Here is a 27,630-nt window from a genome sequence, read left to right as displayed (position 1 = left end):
GTCTTGTCTAGGTGATCCTGTATTACCTCTTTAACCAGTGATGCCATTATTTTCTCTGGAACAGAAGTTAAACTAAGAGATCTATAATTATTTGTGTTACCCTTTGAACCCCATTTGTGAATTGGGAATACATTTGCACATCTCCAGTCCTCATAAGTATGGCTAAGAGTTTGCTTATTTCCCTTGCTGCCTCCTTCATTATAACTGGATAGATTTCATCTGCCCCAGGTGCCTTTTTTATGTTTAACTTCAACAATTTCTCCTCCACTTCACTCTCAGTTATTACAAAATCACTTATCTCCCTGTTAGAGTTTGATGAACTTCTGGCATTCCCCCCCTTGAATAACTCCTCATGTATGAATGTAGATGCAAAATGCTCATTCAGTTTATTAGCTACTTGAGCAGGATCATCAATAGTCAAACCATCTATGTTAAGTGGACCCTGATTCATCTGTTTCCTAGAGCAGTGGTTTTGAACTGGTGTGCCATGTAATTTGGGTTTAAGTTACTTAAAGTTGTTATTATTTATTTATTTTTAATTTGTATATTTATTTCATTATAAAAAGGTGTACGGCATCCATTGTGCCATATCATTTTAATTTTGTGGTGATCTGTAATTGATCTTTGTTTAGTATCTCTATATAAAGAATAAAATTATTATATAGGTATGTATTAAAAGGTCACCAACCACTGTGTTAGGTATTTCTTTTGGCCTAGGGGTGTTGTGAAAAAATTACTGGGGCACTAAGGGTGCCGTGAACTGAGAAAGTTTGGGAAAGTCTGTTTTTCTTTGTGTCCTTTGCCAAAGATTTCTCGTAATCTGCCTTCGCCTGCCTAACCTCCTGTGTGAATTGATTACAGACTAGCTTATATCTGCCGTAGGCGTCTGTGTTACCTAATGATTTATATGCATCAAATGCATTTTTATTTTCTGTCACGAGCCTCATTAATTCATCCGACATCCATTTAGGTCTGAACCTGAACACTATTTCTTAGTTAGTATGAAAAGCCTAGTAGCCTCCAAGATTAAGTCCTTGAAGGCTTCCTATTTAGAATTCACAATTGTGAATTCTAATTGTGAATTCCCATTTAGAATTCACAATTGGTAATATCATCAGTTGATTCCACTGTATAGAATTTAAAAACTATCTGAGACCACTGTAGTCACCTCTACGAAAACAAAAACCCTTCCCTTTACCCTTGATGGTAGTTACATCTTTAAGTAAATTGCACATCAGTGCACTATGATAACTATCACCTAGTGGTTCCTTTATCTGCAAATTCTTAATGCATGAATAACACTAGTTTACAAATTTAAGTTTGTTCACCGGGGTTTCAATTTCAATAGGTCCTACTGCTGAAATATGTTACTGTGATATCAAATATGACTTAGATATTTTTCTATCACATCCAGATACATCACAATTTAAGAAATAAAAAAGTATTGTTTTTTACGAAAGTATATAACTTTATTGTATTTAGTAATGACAAATTGATAGGATTACATTTATTTATATCAAAAAATACGTAAATACTAACAAGTATTAATCAAAATTCTGAAACTTTCATTAATCAGACCTTTGTCTCTTTGTTTGAAAAGAATGTTTAATCATTTTTCTTTTATGTACAGTGCCAGGTTTCTCTCTTTTTAAACACCGGCAATAGTTGGCCATCATGCTTGTTTTCCTCCTTTCCTGGTACCTCTGCTCCATCTCCTTTATATCCTGGTGGAATCTCTCCCCTTGTTCTTTGCTCATCTGTGCAAGATTTTCGGGGAAAAAATCAAGATGGGCATGCAAAAAGTGAATTTTGATGCTCATATTGCAACCTAAATTGCGAAGCTTTTCGAGCATATTTTGTCAATTTTCTCATAATCCTGTGATTTATGATTTCCTAGAAAGTTTTCCGTTACACTTTTAAAAGTAATCCAGGCTTCCCTTTCAACATCAGTCATAATAGTTTCAAACTGACCGTCTAAAACCAATTTTCTAATTTGGGGACCAATGAAGATACCCTCCTTAAGTTTTGTGTCACATAAACCGAGAAATTTACTGCAAAGGTACTTAAAGCAGTTGCCATCCTTATTCAGTGCTTTAAAAAATTGCTTCATTATGCCTAACTTGATATGCAGTGGAGGTAAAAGTGTTTTATCTGGCTTCACCAAACTTTCGTGCACAATATTTTTTGACCCCGGTGTAAGATTGTGCCTCTGAGGCCATTGCTTCTTTGTCCAATGCAGTGCTTTAGCTCTGCTATCCCATTCACAAATAAAGCATGGCATTTTAGTGTACCCACCCTGTTGCCCCAACAATATACATAACACTTTTAAGTCTCCACATAGTTGCCATTTGTGATGTTGATATTTAATTTTCTCCAGAAGCAACTTTAGATTGTCATAAGTTTCTTTTAAGTAGACTGAATGAGCAACTGGCACAGATGTGTACTTATCTCCATTATACAAGAGAACACCTTTTAAACTAGTCTTAGAAGAGTCTATAAATAGTCTTCATTCACTAGGAACATATGATGGAGCTTCTAAGATAGCTTATTAAACCAGCCATATCACTGCAATGTATGAGAGGACCTTCTTGTGAAAGATACTGTATAAACTCCCTTTCATGATTGATGTACCTGGAGCAAGTAAGTTCTTTGCTTGAAGTCTGGATCCCAGAATTTCAGCAGCATACTTTGGAAGACCTAAGTTGCTTACTAAATCATTCAGTTTGACTTGCGTGAATTGCTGTGGTGTTAAAATATTTTCTGGTTGATAACATTCCTCTTCACTAACCTCTTTAGCTTCTGCTTTGGTGGAAGATGATGTGGACTCCAAAGTTTCTTCTGGAGGTTTTACAGGCAGATCAGGTCCATGTGGAACTGGTCTTATGGCTGACTGGATATTTAATGTCCTTTTTATTTTTTCAATTATAACCTTTAATGTCACATACACAAAATTAACATTCGGCATGGCTTACTGGTTCACGCCACACCATAGGAATAGCAAATGGCAAGCACACCTTTTTTCCTTGACTCCATTTTCTAAGATATTCAACACATGTATGGCATACTTTATGCAGTGCCCACGATTTATCCTGATTGCCTAGTTTTATGTCAAAGTATGCATAATACAATTTTTTTACAAAATCAGTAATATTTTTCGCCTCTGCTTTACAGGAACAAAACAACCACATATGCAACAAAATATGTCGGGACTGTTTATACTCTTTCTGGTTGCCATACTAAAAGAAAACTAACACACAATGAGAGTTCACGACGGTTTTTACAGGAGTACTGTGACCGCATAAGGGATGTGCCACTTATATAGGCTCTGTGATTGAGTGGACTGTACAAACAAGTGAGTGCATGCTCAGACAAGTTTAACTCGTAACTACACACAGTCTCCCAGACCCCACTCGGAAAATAAAATTCTGAGAATCACAGATGGGCCGGAAGAGCAGGGTGGAGTCCGTCTACCTTCCTGGGTCAAGGTCGGCTACCTTGCAGTGTGTGTAGTTAGGGGTTAAACACGCACGATCTGTTGTATTTAAGGCAAATATTTGATACTGATTACGAATATAGGGGTATCAAATACAACAGGTCGTGCACTCAATCCTCCAATAAATCCACAAAAGTCTTGATAGCGTGCGAGTGACCAAACCACAAGTTCCAGTCAGTATCTGGAAAGCTTAAAATCCCCCATTACAAGACATTCTGATTTTCTGGCCCATTCTGTTTCTCTGCACAACCATTCATTGTACTCTTTAGAGTCATTAGGCCTATAACATACTCCTACTCTCATTTTCCCTTTCCCAGTGTTTATATCACACCAAACAGACTCAACATTGCACTGTCCACCCGTGTCAACTGGATGCATTTCCTTAGATTTTGTGTCTCTTAACTAACAGCATAACCCCTCCTCCCTTGCTACTCTATTTGGGGAGTACAATGATTGACATTGTACTCCCCAAATTCTAGTTTTGCACTGCTTATATCTGTGTGACACCATGTCTCTGATATCCAAACAATACTGCCTTTGATGTCTTGATCAGCACTTCATCAATTTTATTTACTATACTTCTAGCATTAGTGTACATGTAAGTATACATGCACTTGTTCTTACTCTTAGTTACCTTAACACAGCCCATGTATTTACTTGTTCCATAATGACTCCCAGCAGCTCTTGAAGTCCCCAGCAACTTGCTCTCCAGGCGATCCACCTAACACTGCCCTGAAGCATCAGAAAATATTCTTGCACCCTTCCTGTTTAAGTGTATCCCATCCTTGTAGAAGCAGTCTCTCCTGTTAGCAAGCACAGACCACGCTGAAAAAAAATTCTACCCTTCAAGCCTTGCACAATCTCTCCATGGCCGAATTGATTGACAAGACTCTCATCATATACTCCCTCCTATCGCAAATTGCAGACACTTTCAAATGTAACCCTAATTCGCGACTTTTTTCCAGCACTGACATGTACTTGTTAAGTAAATCTGGAGATCTCTTACTCTTAAGGTCATTAGTACCAACATGTACAACAATATCACCTTTTATGCCCTTAAAAGATAATATCTGCCCTACAACGTCATCAGCTTTTGCCCCTGGTAGACTTAACAGCACTTGGCAATTTTGATTATAAGAAATTTTATGCAGAAACCATTTGTGCTGTATTTCTCATGAATTTTCAAAAAAGTCAAAAACATTATTGAATGTACAGGTACTATTTTACAATTTTTAACTTTAAGCTTTGCCAAAAGGTCTGCTTTTTTTTTCCAGTGAGAATGATGTAACCATCATTCAGAGACATCAAAAATTTATTTTCAAATCTCCATTGAACCCTCTCAAAATGTGGCATTGAAGCAGGTATGATAAATCATCTATAAGAGGTAATTATGAAAGAAGCCCACCAGAAATTTCTGTTACATTTTCAAATTATAAAAATGACTACTGCTGTTTGGCCTCATCAAGATTATATTGAGTTAGGAGAATCATCCTATATTCTCATGTTTTTTTGTGGCCTACAGGATCTAAACTGTTTATTAGCCTTAATGCTGAAAGGAACAAACTGTCTTCATAAGTTTTTGAAAGTAATGCAATACTTTGCACCACTTTCATTGCTGAAAGGTTAATCTGCCATTTATTTAAGAAGGGGTCACCACTATGATCGCCTGTTTCATCTGAAGACAAGACAAGACATTTTCAAGCCTGAAACAAGCTGTCGTTACAGTTTCTCATTTTTTTTAATTAACCAGATTAACCATTTGGAGTATCATTTGTTTTAAAGTAATGCAATACCAAGGTAGCTTATGAACGAAAAGTTTGTTCTTCATTGAGCTTTTAAAACCATTGCATTAACTAAGCAGTTTAAATCCTGCTGAATGCTAAAAAAAAAAAAAGAAAAACACAGTATCTGTAATCCTAAATACCAATTACCATTTACAATTTTTAAAATAACAGAAATTTCTATCATGTTACATGTAGCAGATTTATACCTACTTGGCATTGAATTTGTGTGATCGGGGGAAGCATGCTTATTTTTATCTTGTAAATCAGGAGGTCGGAGAATAAGAACTGCTTTCTCATTGACAGAAGAAAAAAAATTGATTTGGCATATTTAAAATTGCAAACCCTAAAAATTATGTATTCACTTTATACTGATTTTGATTTGTTATCTTGAAAATTTGCAAGATATTTAGCAGAAAAGGCCTCTGCCTAAACCCTAAAATCAAAACTAAGCAAATTAACATTGGTGCATATTACATGAATGCATATATGTATATAAAGTGAGAGGGGGAAAAAAGAGAGGATAGACGGTAACAAAAAATATGTATAATAAGAGATGAATACAGGTAGTCCCCTATATACACCAGGGTTACTTTCCACCTCCTCAGGGTCGTTAGCTGAAGCTGCTTAAATCAAGGAAAAATTATAATGTATTTAAATGAGATAGGTTCCTTCACTACGAAAATTGAACCATAAGAGTTAATATAAGTGTTTTATATTAAATATTTGTAGTTATTTTATAATTACAAAATATAAATAATATTTATACATAAAATATGAGTAATAAAATAAAAATTTAACTTCCTACTTCGTTCCTGTAAAGCCATCCTTGGAGTATGTAGTAATGCCACTGTATCCTCCCCTACATTGATGTTCTTTGACAGTGGCGTAATGGGGTGGTGTTAATGGGATGGGCCTGATGGTGTGTCAACCAGTTCTGCAGACTCTTTGGCCTTAGAAAAGAACTGCAGCAATGATGTCTGAGTCTTTTTCTTTCAACATATTGTAGTAGGGCTTCAATATGTTAGTAACAGCTCTTTGGATGGAAGAGCTGCATTCCCAGTCTGGGTCATTATCACATAGAGTTTCACAGCCTGTTTATATTTGTGCCAAAGACGATTGAAGTGTCTTTGGCATGGCTTTGCAAGAACTCAGTAACATCATCAATGGCAACCTTGTCAAGGCATCCTCAGCAATCCGAGTGACATCTTCAACCACTGCTGGAACTGGCTCAAACTCAAGAAAGTAAGACACTGCATCAGGCCACAATTTCCTCCAAATGCCATTTATGCATGATTGCGACACTTCTTTCCAGGCTGCAGCAATTTTACTTATGGCCTTAAGGATGTGGTAGAACCTCCAGTAGTCCCTCGCAGTCACTGAGTTAGATGCCTGCACTGCCTCAACAATCCCTTTGAAGGTCATACATAAATAGGCGCCTCCGTAGCCAGGTGGGCAGGAGCGGCAGTGCGGTAGCACACGCTTCTTGATTAGACCGGGGTTCGAGCCCGTGACCACTAAATACAGAGGAAGCGGAAAGGTCAGGGAATGACCACCGCATATCCCCAGAGCAATATGGCCTTAGTTGCTAATGCTCCTAAAAATCAAATAACAACATACATAAATAGTATGCCTTGAAGGTCACAATAATGCCCTGATCCATTGACTGCAACAGTTAAGTGGCTTTGGGTGGCAAATAAACAACCTACACATTCAGAACATCATTAGGGATATCTTCAAGGTTGGCTGGATGTCTTGGAGTAGTGTCGAGGACTAAAACGTTTTTTGGGCAAGTTGTTTGCTGCACAAAATTGGGCCACCTCTGGACAAAAGTATGAAATGTAACATTCACTAAAAAGAGTCTGGGTCACCCACGCCTTCTTATTAGAGCTCTAGAAAACAGGAAGTCAAGTCTTCATAACACGTGAATTCTCTGAATGGTACATCAACATCGACTTTGACTTAAAAGTGCCTGATGCAATACCACACAGAAGTAATGTAAGCCAATCTTTTCCAGCCTTATAACCAGGTGCAGACCTCTTCACAGGCTATGTATTCCTATGAGGCATCTCCTTCCAGTACAGCCCCATTTCATCAACATTAAAGACCAAGTCTGGGATGTAGCAGCCTTCATCTGTTAACTTTTGGAATATGGGAGAATATTCCTCAGCACCTGCAGTGTCTGTGCTACCTGCATCACCAGTAATTTTTACATTGTGAATTCTGGTCCAGTTTTTGAACCGGGAAAACCAGCCCATATTAGCTGAAAATGATTCAGTCCTTCCCAGTTCCTCAATTTTTGTGAACAAGCTCCAAGCCTTGTCCATAACGACATTCCTGTTACAGGAATGTTATTTTGATTCATGTTGTCTGTCCACGGCACTAATAACTTCTCCATTGTCTCACCCCTTGAATAAGTTGTTCTAGAAATGCTTGCATTAACAATTCCTGTATGTGACTACTTTATCTTCTCAGCACTATTCATAATGGTCGTAACAGTAGAAGGTGCTAAATTTAAGGTCTTGCACACCTCCAAACGCTGCTCACCAGATTCCATATGACGAATAATGTCCAATTTCATTTCGGTCATTTTCGAGATTTGTGGCTTTTTTTTTAACATGTGCAGGCACAGATTCACCATTACGCTTAGAAGATGTGGTTGCACAATTTATTTTAAATAATAAGGCACTAATGAACACAGGAAATTATTAAACTTTAAGGCACAGCTCACAAAGTGTGCACACTGGCAGACGAGGAGAAAGCAACTGACGTCGACACTAGTGCCGTCTGGGTATCCACTTCCTGTGCTGCATTTACATTTGCGCTTTCAAATTTTCTTTTTATATATATATATATATATTTTTTATTTTTTCATTATTATTTTAAAAGGCCACTAATGTAAAACAGCATAAATTGAAGCATCATAAAGCAGGGCCTACCTGTAATTACAAAATTGACAAAATAAGGATGCTGCCATACAACTTTTAAAGCTGGCCTCTCATCAGGATGTCAACAGCCAGGACACCTGACAAGAGGCTGATTTTGAAAGTTGTGTAGCAACATCCTTATTTTATCAATTTTGTAATTGTTTATCTCTTATTATACATTTTTTGTTACCTTCTGTCTCCCTTCCTAAAGCCTTAAACAGCTCAATCAGATCACCTTGCAAGTGCCTTTGCAAGATTGGTGTGCAAAGACAACACACAATAACAACGGTTTAGTATCACTTTAGTAGCACTCAGCACTAATGGCAACTTGCCCTAATGAACACTTTCTGTGTGTGTGTGTGTGTGTGTGTGTGTGTGTGTGTGTGTGTGTGTGTGTGTGTGTGTGTGTGTGTGTGTGTGTGTGTGTGTATTGGGAGCTTGAATCCCTCCTGAAGTAGGGGGGTAACCTTTTTTCTTTAGAATCACAGATCACAGTCATATTTAGAAATATATTCATAAAAAATAAATTTTTTTGACTGTATTTTTATTTTCTTGTGCAATAATATGCCCTAATGGTGAAAAAGGGTCAGGTGTAACCTGACCTTTTTCCCATGGGATTCACAAACACTTGAATCCCATGGGAGCTTGAACCCCTCCTGAAATGGAGGGGTAACTTAACCTTTTTTTTTTTTTAGAATCATGGGGGACTAGTGCATGAATTGTTTATTAACAAAATATTATTAATTTTTTATTACTGTACTTTTATTTTAAAGACACTCGTGCGGATACCATGTATCATAACGTCAATAGCTATTCACTGTGTGTGTGTGTGTGTGTGTGTGTGTGTGTGTGTGTGTGTAAAGAATCATCTTTCTTTCTTTTCCAGTTATTTCCTAACCTAACATTTAAGGTTAGGTCACAAAATATAAGGAAACCCTTTCTGTTATTTCCTAACCTACCATTTAAGGTCAAGTTACGAAATATAATGAAAGACAAAGAAACCTTTTCCTTTTTTATTAACCAAACCGAAATCAACAATATAGTAAAAACACTCACGAACTCCAAAAATCTGAATTTAATAATGAGAAAAAACATTAGCATTAGCATTAGTAGAGGCATTTGATGCAAGAAAGCAAGCTTATGCAGCATCAGCCAAAAAAAAAAAAAAAAAAAAACCCACTTCCACTTCACCCCTCTGTTCGTTCAAAATACCTGTCCAGCTGAGCCTTAAACTTATTTAGGCTATCAACCTCCACCACAAGGGATGGAAGTCTGTTCCACCAACCAACCACCCGCTGGCTAAAGGCAAATTTCCGCACGTCTATCCTACATCTGTCTTTCCTCAATTTGAATTTATGCCCTCTCACGTGATTTTTCTGAGCTAGAGGAAGAATCCCATCAGCATTGAGCATGCTTAAACCATTCAAGGCTTTATACACCTCTATCAGATCACCTCGCTGGTGCCGACCGGGCTAGCCGAGTGGGTAAAGTACCTGCCCGGCAACCCAAAGGTCGCGGGTTCGATTCCCGCCTCGGGCTTGGATCAAAGTACTGCAAAAACCTTGGGAGGTGCAATATGGCCACAGAAGCCGATGCGCCAACAACTACCAAATCAAAAAAAAAAAAAAAAAACCTCGCTGGTGCCTAGTCTCCAGACACTGTAATTTGCAAAACTTAAGCCTTTCTTCGTAAGAGCACCCCTTTGTTCCATTCACTAATCTTGTTGCCCTTCTCTGTATTCGTTCCAGCAGCTCTACATCCTTCTTGAAATGAGGCCTCCAGACCTGTATACAGTACTCTAGGTGTGGCCTGACCATTGCCTTATACAATGGAATAATCACCTCCTTATCCCTGCTGGAAAAATTCCTGTATATCATTGACAATACTCCATGAGCTACTCTTGCAGCCCGTCTGCACTGCTCAGAGAACTTCATATCTGCCTGCACAACCACCCCCAAGTCCCTTTCATTCTCTACCACTGTCAGTGTAGTACCACAGAGTTGATACGTTGCTCTGGGGTTGCTGTTTCCCATGTGTAGTACTTTACATTTGTCAATGTTAAACTTCATTTGCCACCTCTCAGCCCATCTGCTCAACCTTTCCAGATCCTGTTGCAGCAGCATAGTGTCAGTAGTGTCCTTGACAACCCTGCCAACCTTTGTATCGTCTGCAAACTTGGACATTAAGCTTGATATACCATCATCAATATCATTTATAAATACAGAAAACAATAATGGACCCAACACTGAGCCCTGAGGGACTCCACTAATAACATTAGTCCACGATGAGCAGTGTCCATTGATTACCACTCTGTCTTCTCCCCCTCAACCACCCCTTTATCCATAACAGCAATTTGCCTCCAATGTCACACTGCTCCAATTTGTGTAGCAGTCTTCCATGTGCAACAGTATCAAAAGCCTTTCTAAGATCCAAGTATATAATATCAAAGTTATTCCCTGCATCCAGTTCTTTTGTGACTGCATCATAGTATCCAATCAAGTTGGTCAGGCAAGACTTCCCCTTAACAAAACCATGCTGTGTCTGAGCTATAACTGAAGTCTTGTCTAAATGATCCTGCAGTGCTTCTTTAACCAGTGCCTCCATTAATTTTCCTGGAACAGAAGTTAAGCTCACAGGTCTATAATTACTTGTGTCAGCCTTTGATCCTCCTTTGTGAATTGGGGTCACATTTGCACATTTCCAGTCTATGGGTACCTCCCCTGAGTCCAAGGAAGCTCTCATAATTATGGCTAAGGGTTTGCTTACTTCCTTTGCTGCCTCCTTTAATATAACTGGATAGATCCCATCCACCCCAGGTGCCTTTCTTGTGTTTATCTTCAACAGTTTCTCCTCCACTTTACTCCCAGTTATTTCAAGATTCTGTAGCTTGCTGCTAGAGTTGAATACACCTCTGGCATTCCCCTTGCTGAATAACTCCTCATGTGTGAATGTCGATGCAAAATATTCATTTAGTTTGTTAGCTACCTGAGCAGGATCATCAACAGTTGACCCATCAATATCAAGTGGACCAATCTGATTCATCCCCTTCCTTCTAGAGTTCACATAAGTAAAGAACTCTTTGCTGTTTTTCTTTGCATCCCTTGCCAAGGATTTCTCGTAATCTGCCTTCGCCTGCCTAACCTCCTTTGTAACTTGGTTGCATATCAACTTGTATCTATCATAGTCTGCTGTGTCATGTGTAAATTTGTAAGTATCCCATGCATTTTTCTTCTCTGCCATATGCCTCATTAGTTCATCTGACATCCATTTTGGCCTAAACCTTGAACAATATTTCTTAGTTGGTATGTAAAGCCTAGTAGCTTCCAAGATAAGTTCTTTGAATGCTTCCCATTTTGAATTTGCTGTTGGTAACATCATCAGTTGGTCCCACTGTATAGAATTTAAATACTGTCTCAGTCCATCGTAGTCGCCTTTACGAAAGCAATAACCCTTCCCTTTACCCCTAATGGTAGTTACCTCTTTGAGTAAATCCCACTTCAGCACACTGTGATCACTGCCACCTAGTGGTTCATTTATCTGCAGATTCTTAATGCATGAAGAATCACTGCTGATAATCAAATCAAGAGTATTACTCCCTCTAGTTGCCTCCCGAACATGCTGATGTAGAAAACAATCATCCAATAAATCCACAAAAGCCCTAAATAACGAAGAACATAAAAATGAACAGAATGAAACTTTTATTAATTTAGTTTTCATCAAAAAATCAACCAACATTTTATTTTCCTTACAAATTTCTTCCATCTTTAAAAGATTCCTTGCTACTATTACCTGTTTACCGTTCATAACAAAACTATTATGCACTGTTCTTTACCATAAATACACATTATAATGCCAACCAATGACTACACAGTAGCTTGTCGTCTGTCGCACTCGCCACCAATCCTTTCATCTTTTGCCATGCCTACCTGTCATTCAATATATCCTTTTCGATTTCGGCTCCAGACCGATAACACCTACCATCTGTTTACCGAGCGAGCAGCGCTTGAGTCCAGTGTGAGGAAACTAATTTTCTGCATAAGTTATCCAACGTTCTCTCGTCATTCTCTTGTTGGCTTTCTTTACCTTAGCCGATAATACTTCTTTAACCAGTGACTCCATTGTTTCGCTGGGAACAGAAGTTAAGATGACAGGTCTAATTATTTGTGTCACCTTTTGACCCCCCCTCCCCTTTGTGAATTGGGAATATATTTGCACATCTCCAGTTCATAGGTACCTTCTCCGAATCCAAAGATGCTCTCATAATTATGGCTGAGGGTTTGCTTGCCTCCTTTGCTGGCTCCCTTGATATATTTGATTGATCCCAAGCACTTATGTTTAGCTTGATCAGTCTCTCTTCTACCTTTCTCTTCTACCTTAGTTTTCACAAAATCATTTACATTTACAGGTGCTAGAAGTTTATCAAGCCCTGTTTGAGCTTAATAAACTTAGCATTAGTAGAGGCATATGATGCATGAAAGCAAGCTTATGCAGCATCAGCCAAAAAAAAAAAAAAAAAAACCACTTCCATTTCACCCTTCCGTTCGTTCGAAATACCTGTCCAGCTGAGCCTTAAATTTATTTAGGCTATCAACTTCCACAAGGGATGGAAGTCTGTTCCACCAACCAACTACCCGCTGGCTAAAGGCAAATTTCTGCACATCTATCCTACATCTGTCTTTCCTCAATCTGAATTTATGCCCTCTCAGGTGATTATTCTGAGCAAGAGGAAGAATCCTATCAGCATTGAGCATGCTCAAACCATTCAAGGCTTTATACACCTCTATCAGATCACCTCGCCGGTGCCTAGTCTCCAGACACTGTAATTTGCAAAACTTAAGCCTTTCTTCGTAAGAGCAACCCTTTGTTCCATTCACCAATCTTGTTTCCCTTCTCTGTACTCGTTCCAACAACTCTACATCCTTCTTGAAATGTGGCCTCCAGACCTGTATACAGTACTCAAGGTGTGACCTGACCATTGCCTTATACAAGGGTATAATCACCTCCTTATCCCTGCTAGAAAAATTCCTGTATATCATTGACAAGACACCATGAGCTACTCTTGCAGCCCGTCTGCACTGCTCAGAGAACTTCATATCTGCCTGCACAATTACCCCCCAGGTCCTTTTCATTCTCTACCACTGTTAGTGTAGTACCACAAAGTTGATACATTGTTCTGGGGTTGCTGTTTCCCATATGTAGTACTTTACATTTGTTAGTGTTAACTTCTAGCATCCCTTCTCTAAAGAATTCTTCATGTGTGAATGTAGATGCAAAATGCCTATTCAGCCTGTCAGCAACCTGAGCTAGAGCATCAACAGTTGAACTAAAAGCAGTCTTTGCTTTTCTGTCCATTCTTTTCCAGAGACATCTCATAATCTGCCTTAGCTTGCCTACTTCCTTTGTGACTTGCTTACAGACTAGTTTATATCTATCACAGCCTAGCAGCAATAGGTGGGAGACCTATTGCTGCTAGGCTGTTTTGTGGGATCTTTGGCACCATACCGGTGGTTGACACAATGATCGGGATGGTTGTTACTTGTTGCATATGCCATATCTCTTTGATCTCCTGCCTTAGATTCGTTTACTTGCTGACTTTTTCCCCGTGGGTTTTCTGCAGGTTGCCAGTGTTGAGTAGCACTATGTCAGTCAGATAGGTAGTCTTTTCCTTCCTAACCACAAGGGTTTTTCCAGTCTTTTGTGCGTGATTGTTGTTATTATTATTATTATTATTATTATTATTGGCTATATGGTGCAAGGAAGCCTGAGGCTTTTACTGCACCAACCAAAAAAAAATTTAGTTACCCTGAGAGAGAGAAGTAGAAAGGAATCACCAAGGAAGAGAAGAATGATGATATCCAGCTCAGGACCCTGGGTGTGCCAAGCCCATACCAGATGTGAGCACCTGGGTTTCATATTGTAATCAGTAGCGAGACTTTTGGATTGTTTTGAGTGCAAAATTGTAAAGATATCATATTATAAGACACTTCATTTGAGAGTTATAAATGTTACAAACTGTTTTATTGATAATATTGTAATAAGTTTTGTGATTTCAATCCAATTTTATTGTCTATATATTGTCTAGAGGCAGCAAGCATGTCTCAGGATGGCATTAGCATTAGTAGAGGCATATGATGCAAGAAAGCAAGCTTATTCAGCATCAGCCAAAAAAAAAAAAAAAAACCAACCACTACTCCCATTTCACCCCTCCGTTCGTTCGAAATACCTGTCCAGCTGAGCCTTAAATTTGTTTAGGCTATCAACTTCAACAACAAGCAATGGGAGTCTATTCCACAAACCCACTGCCCGCTGGCTAAAGGCAAATTTCCGCACATCTATCCGACATCCGTCCTTCCTCAATTTGAATTTATGCCCTCTCAGGTGATTATTCTGAGCAAGAGGAAGAATCCCATCGGCATTGAGCATGCTCAAGCCATTCAAAGCCTTATACACCTCTATCAGATCACCTCGCCGATGCCTAGTCTCCAGGCTCTGTAATTTGCAAAACTTAAGCCTTTCTTCGTAAGAGCAACCCTTTGTTCCATTCACTAATCTTGTTGCCCTTCTCTGTACTCGTTCCAGCAGCTCTACATCCTTCTTGAAATGAGGCCTCCAGACCTGTATACAGTACTCAAGGTGTGGTCTGACCAATGCCTTATACAAGGGAATAATCACATCCCTGTCCCTGCTAGAAAAATTCCTGTATATCATTGACAAAATGACATGTCTTGTCATTGCTGAATCACCTACACATTACAGCCTATTTACTTGCACAAACTATTGCTAATTGGCAGTGATAACTTTCTGTGCTCAAGGTAGGAAATGTGACAATCTTTAGTTAAAACTTGGCTTACTAATGGATGAAACAAGTGACTGCTATAGAAAGTAACATCTGGGAGCTGAGATGTTACTCAGGTGTCCAGCACTAAGTCAGATGCACTCTGAAGGATCTGGATATCAGTAATGGATTTCATACAGGACACTGTGAATTTATAATTTAGAAGAGGCAAAATCAAAAAGTCTCCGCAGGATGGGTTGCTGTGGTTTTTGGTTTTGCATCTTCTAAATTATAAATTCAGTGTTCTGTATGAAAGCTACAGATTTAAACAGCAGAGTTGAACAAACGTTCTTGGCTGCCAAACCTATGACTTGCATACATACATACGTACATCAGCAATGGATTGGCAGATGGAATGTACTCTGGTTCCAAATGAAGTAATGTTTGTTGGGATTCATTGTTTGAGAACTGGGAATATATTGTATAGTTGAAATTGATGGAACAGAACCAGGCATATCTACCAGGTGCTGAAATTGATGATGCTACTAAACAGTTCTTAAAAGAACTAAGAACATATTGTTTGTGGGAACTAAGGACTTAAAACAAAAATGACCCAGTGACTTGGTTAAATGTAAATCATGCTGGAAGCCAAGAGATAGGAAAAATTTTTAATTCATGCGCAGTTGTGTCATGTGTGGTCGGAGTTACTATATCATATGATGAAAGCCTTGTGGATTAACTCAAGATTGAGGACTCTGCAAGACTTATTGGGGGAAAGCTTTTCTCGGCATGCCTGGGCCCAGTTAATAGAAGGGATTTTTTTTATAAGGATAATTCACAAAGGTGTGAGAGCCTTTGCTGACATCATAGACGTCTTAAGGGTTCAGGGGAACCACTAATTGGAAGGAGAGGAGAGGATAGGAAAGTCCCCCAGTAAAACTCAGATTAAGGGTATTGACCAAAGTTACACTTAGTGGTGAAACTATAAATTCTGCACCCCCCCTTCGAGCCCATCACCACCAAATACGGAGGATGCGGAAAGGTCAGGGAATGACCACCGCATATCCTGGAGCAATATGGCCTTATTTGCTAATGCACCTAAAAAAAAAAACCAAATAACAAATAATCTGCCTCCCCCCCCCCAGATTGCAAAGAGCAGCCCATTCTTTAACAACTTTACCAAACCAGTTATACAACAGCAACAAAGAAAAAAACAAAAAAAAACATTAATCAACAAATAAATTATATTTAATCATACATAACCAAAATGTATGATTAAATATAATTTGTACCATCATTTTAATTTCTGTCATTTGCTCCTCACAATTATACTGCCACTAATTATTAAGTGGAGTTTAATTTAAAAAAAACTCAACTGAAAACTTAACATTTTTATTTGTTTAGTAACAGCCATCTGTAGTGCTGAACATGTAATTTAATAAAAATTTTGCATATGATTTGTACACTGACTCAAAAATAAGCCAAAGCTTGTCATCATAGCTTTGGCTCCTCTAGTCATTACCCTAATTTAAATAAGTTAAAGATTGCATTTGATTATTTATAAAATATACATTTTTGTATATATTTTTTAAATGCAATTTTATGCTTTTTTCTTTGTTATGAACACCTGTTTAATAATATTATACTAAGCTTTTAGAGGCCATTCTTTTTATAGACCATCAGAGCCATTCTTTATAAAGCACTTATTTCAAATAATTGCATTTGAAAATCCAATCCATATGAATTGGATGGCCATTATTTACATACAGTATTAATAAGAAATAGAATTATGCACAGAAATTTGGTGTAAATAATACTATAAATATTTATACTTTTATTAATGAATTATCAGTTCTTTTGCTATAATGATGTCAGACTTTTGTTTTTTTTTTTCATATGTCATAATCTTGGGGTATGATTTTTTTTTTTTTTTTTTTTTTTTTTTTTTTTAGTATTACTTAATATTTAGTGTGTAGGTGAGTGAACTAAGTCAAATAGCAAGTGACTGAGTTTACTTATTCATTCACTAAGTGTGGCTGAGTAAGAATGCTTAAACACATTCCTCATTCTGCTGTAAAATGTGCAACTTTTCTGCAGTTGAATTTCTCTTTATTTAAAATAGTTTCTTCATTTCTGAAACCTACCGCTCCCCTCATTTTTTCAACTGTGGAATTGAATGTAACTTTTTTGAAAAGTAGTTTCAGGATTTATATATTCAATTTTGATTTATCATCAGTTTCAATAGTAATGAAACACTGTTAATAGCCTTCGGTTTGCTGATTTATTTCATAACTGTGTAGCTTTTGCTATAGTAAATAATCAATATTAACATCAAGTAAATAATACCTAGGAATAACTTTTTTCATATTTAATGCTATATGCTTTTTATCTTCATATTTATTTATCATTTTTCTTTTCTCTGTTTCTCTCTCTGTCTCTAGACATTTTCTTCTGCTAGTCAGGTTAATAGCCACACAGTCAGATGTCTTGTTGAAGCATTAGCAAAACAGCTAAATTTGTCTGTGGACAACATTGTTGTAATCAGCTTAAAGGTATGTATTTCTTTATATGTCATTTGAAGCTGGTAAAAGTGTTACTTTTCAACTTAATAGTGTGGTCAGTTTTAGCTGACTGCACTTTTGAGTTGAGAAATAACATATTTTAATAAGTATAACATGTGATCTAGTGGTTAATTGCATTTCATTGATATATTAGAGAAAATTCTATGTTGCTAACGAAAGTATTCATTTCTTCAAAAGAAAATTGAAATAAAAAACTAGAAATATTGATAGATTGGTATTTACTGTTATCGGTTTAATTTTATTTTAATTTAATTAGCTGCATGTGAAAACCAAATCATCTAAATAAAAAAAATTTCAATTTCACAAGGAAGGCAGTATTACACAATGTGGCAATTGGAAAACAAGATTGATGCTTGAAAAAATAATGATCCCCTATATGAGAAAACTAAGTTTATTCAAAGTAACTCTCTTCTGCATCCAGGCACTGCATGTAACAGTCACAAAGCAACTGGAACAACTGAATAGAAGGCCACGACTGGTGTACTGTTCATTGTTCTCATCACAGCTCTTTATTGGTCTCAATGTCATGAAAATAACAGCATTTCTGTGGTGCATTGCGCTTCAGGAACACAAAGAAGTTGCATGGGGTTATTTCTGTTGAATACAATGGGTGCGATAGTACCCAGACCTTTTTGTTAGCCAAAAAAATCTCGAACAGTGAGAGCCTGGATGCTTGGTGCGTTGTCATGCAAGAGGAACCAACTGCTGTCTTCTCCATACTGAGGCTGCACATGATGGATTCTTTACAACAAATGTTTCAAAACATCTGGGTAGTAGGCAGCAGTAGCATTGGGCACAAACTCCTTGTGTACAATTCCCATTCTGTTGTAGAAAGTGATGAGCGTGGTTTTGATTTTTGACCTTTCTTGACAAACTTTTTTGGCTTTGGGAGAGTTTGCTGACTTCCACTTCACACTTTGTCACTTCATTGCTTGGTTGTACTGAAAGCACCACATCTTGTTACCCTTAACGATCAAATTCAGGAAGTTGTTTGCTTTCTGTAGCCTGAATAAGTTCTCTGCAGTGTTAAACTCATGCCTATCATTGATTGTCTGCTAACAAAGGGACAAACCGCACACAGATCTTCAATTTCTTTAAATTTTGGGTTATTATTTTTCAAATGGTTTTCTTATTAATGCACTGATCTTCTGAAATCACTCAGAGCATTGCATCCACATCTTTTCAGTCAACTCTAACATTGGAATTTTTTCCAGGCCAGATGTTTGTCATCTTCCAGTGATTCTCTTCCATGGGTGAAATTTTATACCACTTGAACACACGTGCATCAGACAGGCAGTTCTCTCCATACACTTGCTTCATTGTTTGAAACATTTCCATGGCACTTTTGCTCATATGAACACAAAACTTGATGTTTGCTCTTTGCTCCATTGTCCCTCCATAACACATGCAGGAGAAGTGTGCAGCTCAGCTCGCACTACATTCTGAAATGGCAACAATTTCTGCTGACCTTGACTGCGGTGCTTGAGGAACAATCACTCTTTTGTTTCATGTGTACTTCTAGTAGATGGCAGCACCAGCACTCATCTCATAACATCATTCTCGTTTTCCAATTTCTGCACTGGGTGATCACTTGGAGATAAACAGCTGCATACCACAGTATATAAGGATAATTATCTTAAAATATTGAACACCTTATAATGTCTATATACAATAACTCCTGATTATGTGAGGTAGATGAGAAATAAATTTGCCCGGATGATCTGCAAAATTTCTTTGTTCATACATATCATGTAGGCTATCCATATGCTGTTTATTTTAGCTGAAATACGGAAAATTAAGTTTGTTGCCAAGTACTCATTGGGGAGATGAATGAGCAGTATAGTACATCTGCAGAAAAGAAATGTTGATAAATGCATTTGAAACTCATTGCTTTTTGAGCTGCTTTTTTGTTATCAGTTAATAAATGTATAAATCATAAATTGTTAGTTTTCTTATTATATTAATCCAAGATTAATATAATAAGAAAGAAATATTAAATACATCTTATTAGACTAAATGATGCAAGGAAGTATACTTTTTCTGCATCTGCCAAAAAAAAAAAAAAAAAAAAATATATATATATATATATATGCGATTTGAATATAAATAAAGAATATGGCAGTCATATGACAAGCCAAATAAGTGGTGAATAGAAAGTGAACCAGTGCATAACTACAGCAATAAATGAAGAAAGGGAATAAATCAAGATAAAGGGTGTTGCAGAAGGAATACACTCCTAAAATAATTTAGAAAATGCCAATTAATAATAAAACTACCAAATAATAATAATAATTGACAAAAATGCCGATTAATTCAAATTTAGTGGCATCCCTTTGATGGCAGGGCCAAGTTACATGAAATATCACTATATACAGAAATGAAAGTCAACAAATTATGTAATTCACATAATTTGTTTACCTCCTGTTTTTTAGGGAATTTCACTTACTGTTTGCAAAAAAAATGCCTGTTTTTCACCTCTTTTAGCCCAAAATGCCTCATGCTTACAAATTCCTGATCCCCAGCACTTTGAAAGTCAAAAGTTGGTATCAATGCTCTTTCTTAGGATGGCACACACACACACACACACACATGGACATAAATTCAAATTGGAAAAGGATGGATGTGAAAATTTGCTTTCAGACAGAGCAAGCTACCATCTGGTTTTTTGGAATTTCATAGTTTTAGCTTGAATAAATTTAAAGGATTTGACAATTAATAAAAAGAAAGTACAAATGTGTGTGGGTTTTTTTTTTTTTTTTGTGTGATAATTACTAATATTATTTCCTGCTAATTACTAATATCCTTTTGTGAATCCCTTAGACTGCCGTCACCTACAATGCTGTTTATAAATAGTTGTTTCACCCAGATCTTGTTCTGCTTTAAACTAGATTGTTTCTCAGGTGTGGTATGCTTTTCAAAATCACCTTGGGTGAGAGATCCATTCCATCATCAAACCATCTAAAATTCCACTTTGTAAGATTTTTGTATCTCCTTTCCAAAGCCTCTATGTTGAAACAATTATATAAGTCATATAAACAAATATTTAAGTTATCTCTGTTGCTTCAAAGTAAGCAGTTATGTCTAGCATGTTTTTAAATTGAAATCCCTGCCAGGCCATCCCACATGCGAGTTGAGTTTTTGAGTTGTGATGAGAAAATCTGGACAGCACCTGTTAGAATATCAATTGACAGATTTCAAAATCAGTGAACAAGCAATAGGTAAGTAATACATTTAACATACACCCCAAGTGCTTTTAGTACAGAAAATAATGGGAGGTGTATCAAGCTTGTAGCATTACACTATTTTCTTAAAATCTATTTTAATATATATTAAAATTATTTTCTATATTATTAAATTTTGATATTATGGAAATCTTCATAGCAAAATAAAAATAAATTAAAATTAAATTTCATTTCAGCTTTTATTTTTATTTAATAACTTATCCATATAATTATTATAATATGTCCATGATATGCTTTAAGTGATAAATTTAAATAGAGGACATTTATTTATTTTCCAGCCTCACAGCAGAAAAGTAGTGTTATTCTTCATGTATAGCATGGCACACAGTAGTCAAGGAGCAATGCACACGGATGTATCTGTGTTGTTGCCAGCATCTAAAGTCTTGAATCTGATATCATTTAAACAACTAAAAGCAGATATGGCACCAGCAAAAATTATTAGCATTCAGTCAAAAGATAGTTTAGAGGTAAGTTTGAAATGTGTGTGATTAATAAATTCTCTAACACTGCTTTCAAGTTTAACTGTCCATTGTTCTCACTTTAAATGGAACACAGCTGTTGACAAATCACAGGATTTAGATGCTATTGGAGATTGAGAAAATTCTTAGTCTCTTCAGTGGAAGTTGTAGGTAGCTATTCTTAAGGCATGGGGAGTAGGGTTTGTACTGAATTATTTTAGGATTTTTCAGTCTGATATACAAATTGGCCTGTGAACCCAACTTTTACAGATATAATACATGATAAACCACATGTTAGTTAGTCAACATGCCAAAAAAAAACCACAAAGCAGTAACTTGCTGGGTATCTTATATTATACTTATATATGTATCTTACATTATTTTCCTGCAATATTTATCACACTTGTGGGATGAAAAATTCTAGGAAAATACAAATAATGATTACAGAGGTCCTCCTCTTATTCATCTAATTTCCCTAATTTCCATCACAGAAGCTAGGTGAATAAGGGGAAGGCATACTTGCATATAAGTATTCCAACAAAAAAATTAATCTGTTAAAATCTCTGTTAAATTTAAATTTACCTCAATATAGTACATAGAACACTTTCGTATGATACTCTCCAGAATATGGAAGTGTTCTGCGTACCATATTGAGGTAAATGTCTGTTATTTTTTTACAAATATTGATATCTACGTTTACATTACAGCTCTGGTTCATACTATCTAGTTAAATTTAAATGTAAACAGAAAATAGTGTATCATCATTGAAAGATTAGTGGGGAAAGACATGAGAGAGAGAGAGAGATGATCCAAATTCAAAGGAATAACAAGAGAAAAAAAATCATCTGTCAGATGCCATGTGAGTGATGGAGGATTTTTTAGTGTTTTTTTTTGCTCTTTCCTCTTCTCTTTTGCATATTTTAATATGATGTTATAGAGTTCAACCCAGTTCTTGATGCCTCTGCCTTTGTCACATAAAACTGCAGTGATTTTTACTTTATCATATTTATAATGTACTAAGTTTTTTGATAATCTGTGTGAATGCCAGGTAAAATATCTAAGTAATAACATTATGGAGATATGTATAGTAAATTAAATTTTTTTTTTTTCATTAAAAACTGCTTAAACATTTTGTTTAAAAAATTAGAATGATTTTTAAAATTGTATAACTTGCTATAAAGCTAAGCTAAAGTATGCCAATAATAAGGTTTGTTTTATTAATTAAATAATTTATCTTTCCTTTCATTGGTTTAAAAGTTTTATTAATTTTAATAAATAAAATTATAAAATACATTTTTTTATTGTACCATTTGTAATTTAAGTTTACAGTAATCTGAGTTGGTTCTGGTTCCAATTTACTCTGGATTATCAAATCTCTATTGCATGCATTAATAATATAATAATAATAACACTATGTAAAAAAAAAAAAGTGTTTATATTTAACTATTTCATATACGGGCAGTTCATGCTTTGAGATTTTTTTTTCCAAGTATCAAGTATCAACAAATTCGAAAATATGAATGTTAAACATTCATGAATACTGCATTCCAAACCACGTGCGTAGCTAAACAATACATCTAGTAGCTATACAAAGTGTATCCCGCTTTACGATATTAATCAGTTCCAGAGACACCATCATATCGTAATGTGAACCCAATAACACATTGTTTTTTAGTAATTTGTTTCACGACCTCGGAAGTTGAAATTTGTTGTATAACTAAGCTGTTTATCTCTAAATTGTCATTTTTAAGGTCACGAGCGTGATTTGTAAATTGTATTAGTTACCAATTCAAATCATTAAAATGCACTACACTTTCATCGTTATCATATGTTCTGTTATAAGAATCGGTTTTAAACGCCTTTGTGATATTTTTCTAAAACATTTCTGGAGGTCACAACCATAAAACAATAAAACCAATTTTCACTTTCCGGTTTGTTGGGCTTTTCTTTTTTCTGTTAGTGCAATCAATTATAAACGGGTAGTAAACTATGTTATTGCATTTGCGGAAATACCGATTTTTTTTTTTTTTTTTTTTTATGTAAACCCCAAACACGAGAGGTATTAGTACCTATAGTACTTAGTACCATGCTTGGGTTTGAGGTTGAGAAGACGAAAGAAGATATTTGTTGACATTGGACTTGAACTTCTGTAGACTGTACTGGAATTGTGTGGTTTTTTACATTATTATGGTGAAATGTGTTTCCCCTTTACTGAAATCCAATCATAAACTACTATCTACATAAATTTTCAGAATCTTCTCTTCATTCCTTTTTTTTTTAAGCTTTGTAAACTTGTTACTCCGTGTGAATCATGTTAGTTGCAATTTGTGTGTGCTGTTAAAAAATGCTTATGCATATGCAATCATGAAATTTATAAATAAAAGAGAAGATTATCTTGGAAACAAACGCCTCTTGAAACATTTCAGAAGAAGACAACTCCTTGTGCAACAAACCAACGAGTGCCGAGCCAATAATGAGTGATTGAGTGCATTTAGTCAATGATGATGAAGAATAAACATTCTTTAACATTTGTAAGTTGTAAATAATTTCTTTATTATTATAATTTGCTTGATTTTACAGGCTACATTTTCATTTCTTTGGATAAATCAATCATTGTTTAAACATAAACTAATTAGCTAACTAATTTCATTGTTGATAATGTAACCCCTATTTTTAACATTGTCTATGGGAAATAAATTCCCACTTTACGAGTTTTTGCTTTTGAGCGCTCGCTAGAAACAAATTAACTCATAAAGTCGGGAACTACCTGTATGTATTTTGTGTGCTGAATCCAACAGTGTCATTTGTTTTCTCTGTTTTTAATATTTGGCAGCAACTGTAAATTTTATGTTTTTGTGACTTATGTAACACATTACAAAAACATATGTGCATACCAATACTGTGATATATAATAGCCTGTAGCACCTAATATCTACTACTGAACTTAATAATTCAGCATTACAAGATGAGAACGTAACTTAGTAGAAATAGCTTCATAGAAGGTAAGAATTAAATTTACAAACTATTTAAACAAATTAAGGTAAACAAAATTTGTCTTCTAAACTTGCAACTAGAGGTATCCAACACATGTCTGTCCTCCCTGACAGCTGGACACAGATCATTCAGCTAGCCAGTTGGGAGTGGGGAAAAAAAAGGCACTCAGTTCAGATCTCTTTCTAATGGAACTTTGGAAATGTTCTTGACAATCAATTACAGTCAGCAGGGCCATTGCTATAAGAAATACAACTTTTATCAAACATTTTTGAAGTCGGTAAAGTCTGCAATTTACCTGCCTCGAAACAGTCATAATCAGTTGCTGTTTTCTAACAGACAAGCTAAACAAAATTCACCGACAAAATTCTTAGGTGCACTAATTTTGAATGTATATTGTCCTGGTAAATAATCTGATTAAGTTAAAATAAAATGATCTAATTAAAAAATCCAAACTTGGGATCTGAAATTAAATAAATAAATTTAATTTTAGGTCCCAGGTTTGGATTTAAAATCTCCTGCTTTTGAAATGCCAAAGGTTGGTAACTATGAATATAGCATAGTATCTGCAGTAAACACTATTCATATTCCATTGAGTCACCCTTAAGAAAATAGAGACATGAGGCTTATACACTAGCTTATCTGGGTGCTTCCTGGAACATTACCTGTTGATTTAGATTGGTGTGTCAGCCAACCGGGCTAGCCGGGTGGGTAAAGCGCCTGCCTGGCAATCCAAAGGTCGTGGGTTCGAATCCCGCCTCGCGCTTGGATCAAAGTACTGCAAAAACCTTAGGAGGTGCATTATGGCCACAAGCCAATGTGCCAATAACTACCAAAGAAAAAATAAAAAAAAAAAAAAGATTGGTGTACTATCTAGTAGTCAACAGTGGGTGGGCTGAAAAGATTTTTAATCTGTGCTTTGTGATATAAGGAATTTTGATCAGTATCAAAGGTGAGATCCAAAAGATCTCACCTTTTGATACTCATCAAAACACCAAAAGATAGAAATATTTCTGTTAATTTGGAATGGCCATGTGATCCATTTTGGAATTTCAGGACTCATTTAGAATATATATACAGTACAATGTCAGTTATCTGGAATAATTAATGCCAGACCTCTTCCGGAAAGCAAAATTTCCCTGATAATTGGACATAAAGTAAAAGACTTTAAATAGCGTGAAAAAATGAATTTATTTAATTTTAAAAAAATAATAAAGTAACTTAAATTTATACATTTACATATGTATGTATATTCAGATAGATAGTTTATTGCATATTTTATGTGGAAAAAAATTGAAAGTAATTTTTTTAAAATAATGTTCAATTGTTTTTGTTTTGTTTATTGTGACCTTTTTTGCTATGAAATCTCTCAAGTTCCTTAATAATATCAATTTGATTATATTGCATTTTTCCTGGTTTTCTGGTAATTTCAGTTCTGTTTCTTTTCGTTGAAATTTTACCGTAAAAAAACTGAGAAAAATAATAAATCGCACAGTTTCAGGCCAATATTATTCTTACCGAATCTGGAGCTAAATCTGGAACCGAATTTGCTTATGAATCATCATCATTAATCGATGAAACTTAGAGCTACCAAGTTATACTTATGTTTGTGACTTACAGAATTGAACTTCCATTCATCTGCTACACAAACACGAAGATTACCTTATTGGCTTTTATAATAATAATAGTGTCCAATCCCCACTACCACCCTTTTGTGCCTCCATTAAGTGGAGGTCTTATATCAAGTAACAAGAATCATCTACCACCTATAGTTATGCCATTTTTATACAAAATATTAAGTTGAATGAATTGAAAATGAACCCATTCATATTAATAATTTAATCTCTTTTTCCTGTTATTGGATATTTATTTTTATAGGAAAAGTTCTCTGTGAGATCACAAGACGAATTTAGACTATGGAGTATCTTCAGAGATCATATATGGTCATCATGGCAGTTACCATTAATTGTGTCATCTAGCCTTTTTGCAGTATTTGCTCTCACTCTACTGATGGTAAGGAATTAATCACCAAATAAGTTAATCTTTAAAAAAAATTATGCTCTCTAAAGTATTACACCAGCACTTTTCAAAAAACTGTTTATTCATTAAATTAATAAATGCATTAATAAATTCAGTAAATAAAAACTAAAATGTGAAAACCATAAGTGACTAAAAAGCTTTGAGCCTAACTTTGGTTGAAAGAAGCAAGTAAGAAAGATAAATATCTATTGTTTTTCTTCATAAACTCTCTCTTTATCAATACATTTCTGTCACTGTTTATACAAAGCTTTAAATCCATCCTCAAAGAAGGTTGATGATGTTAGACCTCATTTCAAAGATTCAGATCGTTGACAACTGAATCTCTATGAATATGAGTCCTAGCCAAATGTTTATTCAGGTTAGGGGAAAAATGTGAAAGTCTGATCTTAAATAAGGTGAATAAGGCATTCAGGCTTTTCTGACTTGGAAAATAAATTATTCCCATTGCAATGCACACAATCAGAGCACACTAATGAAGGGCCAGATAACCTTGATATTGTTGGATAACCTCAAGAATTCTAGTTCGTTGCAACATCAGCCAATGTTGATAAGATGTTCTGAGGGTAGCAACGTTTCAAATGAGGGAAAAGATAAAACTTGGGATACAAACCTAAATAACTTCAAGAGGTGTGTCAGGGTAAAACCATAGAACCTTAATCTGAACTATCTGCAGTAATGTTAGGAGTATTGTCAATAAAATGGCTGAATTTGAACTCCTGGTTAGGACACCTAATACTAATATAATAGGGTTAACAGATATGTAGTACCACCTGGAAATTGGGAATGATGAGTTCAGTATGAATTTCCACTGCAGTATGAATAATGTATTTAGGGTAGATAGAAGGGGTGGAGGGGTTATGCTTCTTATTAAAAGCAGCCTGAGAGCGAAAAGAGATTTTACTGAGCCTGAATTTACATGTGTCAACATAGAATCTGTGTGGTGCAAGTTAGTTGGAAGCAAAGGTATAATGAATGGGAGTAATCTAAAGACCAGAAGATTGTGACAAGGGTCTCTACATGCAGATGGAATGGGCAAGCAAGTGTGAATGTCTTATTATTATGGGTGACTTCATTCTGCCCTAGATTGATTGGAATAAGTGGGAGGGGAAACTCACCACTGAGAATTTTTTTAAATAAACTAGTTGATTATTATTTGTACCAACATGTTACAGAGAAAATACTGGGGGGTGGGGGAATATTCTTCATCTCATCATTGCTCAGGAATCAGATAACATGACAGTGCTTAAACTACAGGACCCATTGTCAGGTAGTAATCATGCAATAGTCAGTTGGAAGGTGAAGAAAAATATGTTGCAGTAGTTAAAGGCAAGGGTTTTATTT

The 27,630-nt window shown here is 35.9% G+C and overlaps 1 protein-coding gene across 2 annotated transcripts in view; it reads left to right on the top strand.

Moving 5' to 3' along the window:
• LOC150079966 (tyrosine-protein phosphatase non-receptor type 5-like) overlaps nt 1-27,630 on the top strand; it is a 185,948-nt gene that overhangs the window by 49,844 nt on the left and 108,474 nt on the right. For both annotated transcript variants that reach the window (XM_090382829.1, XM_090382828.1), the window contains exons 3-5: nt 17,418-17,528; nt 21,079-21,267; nt 26,128-26,262. In XM_090382829.1, coding sequence (XP_090238955.1) covers nt 17,418-17,528; nt 21,079-21,267; nt 26,128-26,262 — 435 coding nt within the window. The remainder of the gene's footprint in view (nt 1-17,417; nt 17,529-21,078; nt 21,268-26,127; nt 26,263-27,630) is intronic.

This window comes from Mastigoproctus giganteus, chromosome 10, assembly GCF_048544385.1.
Source record: "Mastigoproctus giganteus isolate SK-2022 chromosome 10, ASM4854438v1, whole genome shotgun sequence".
NCBI classification, from domain to species: domain Eukaryota; kingdom Metazoa; phylum Arthropoda; class Arachnida; order Uropygi; family Thelyphonidae; genus Mastigoproctus; species Mastigoproctus giganteus.
This window is presented reverse-complemented; position numbering and strand designations above follow the sequence as displayed.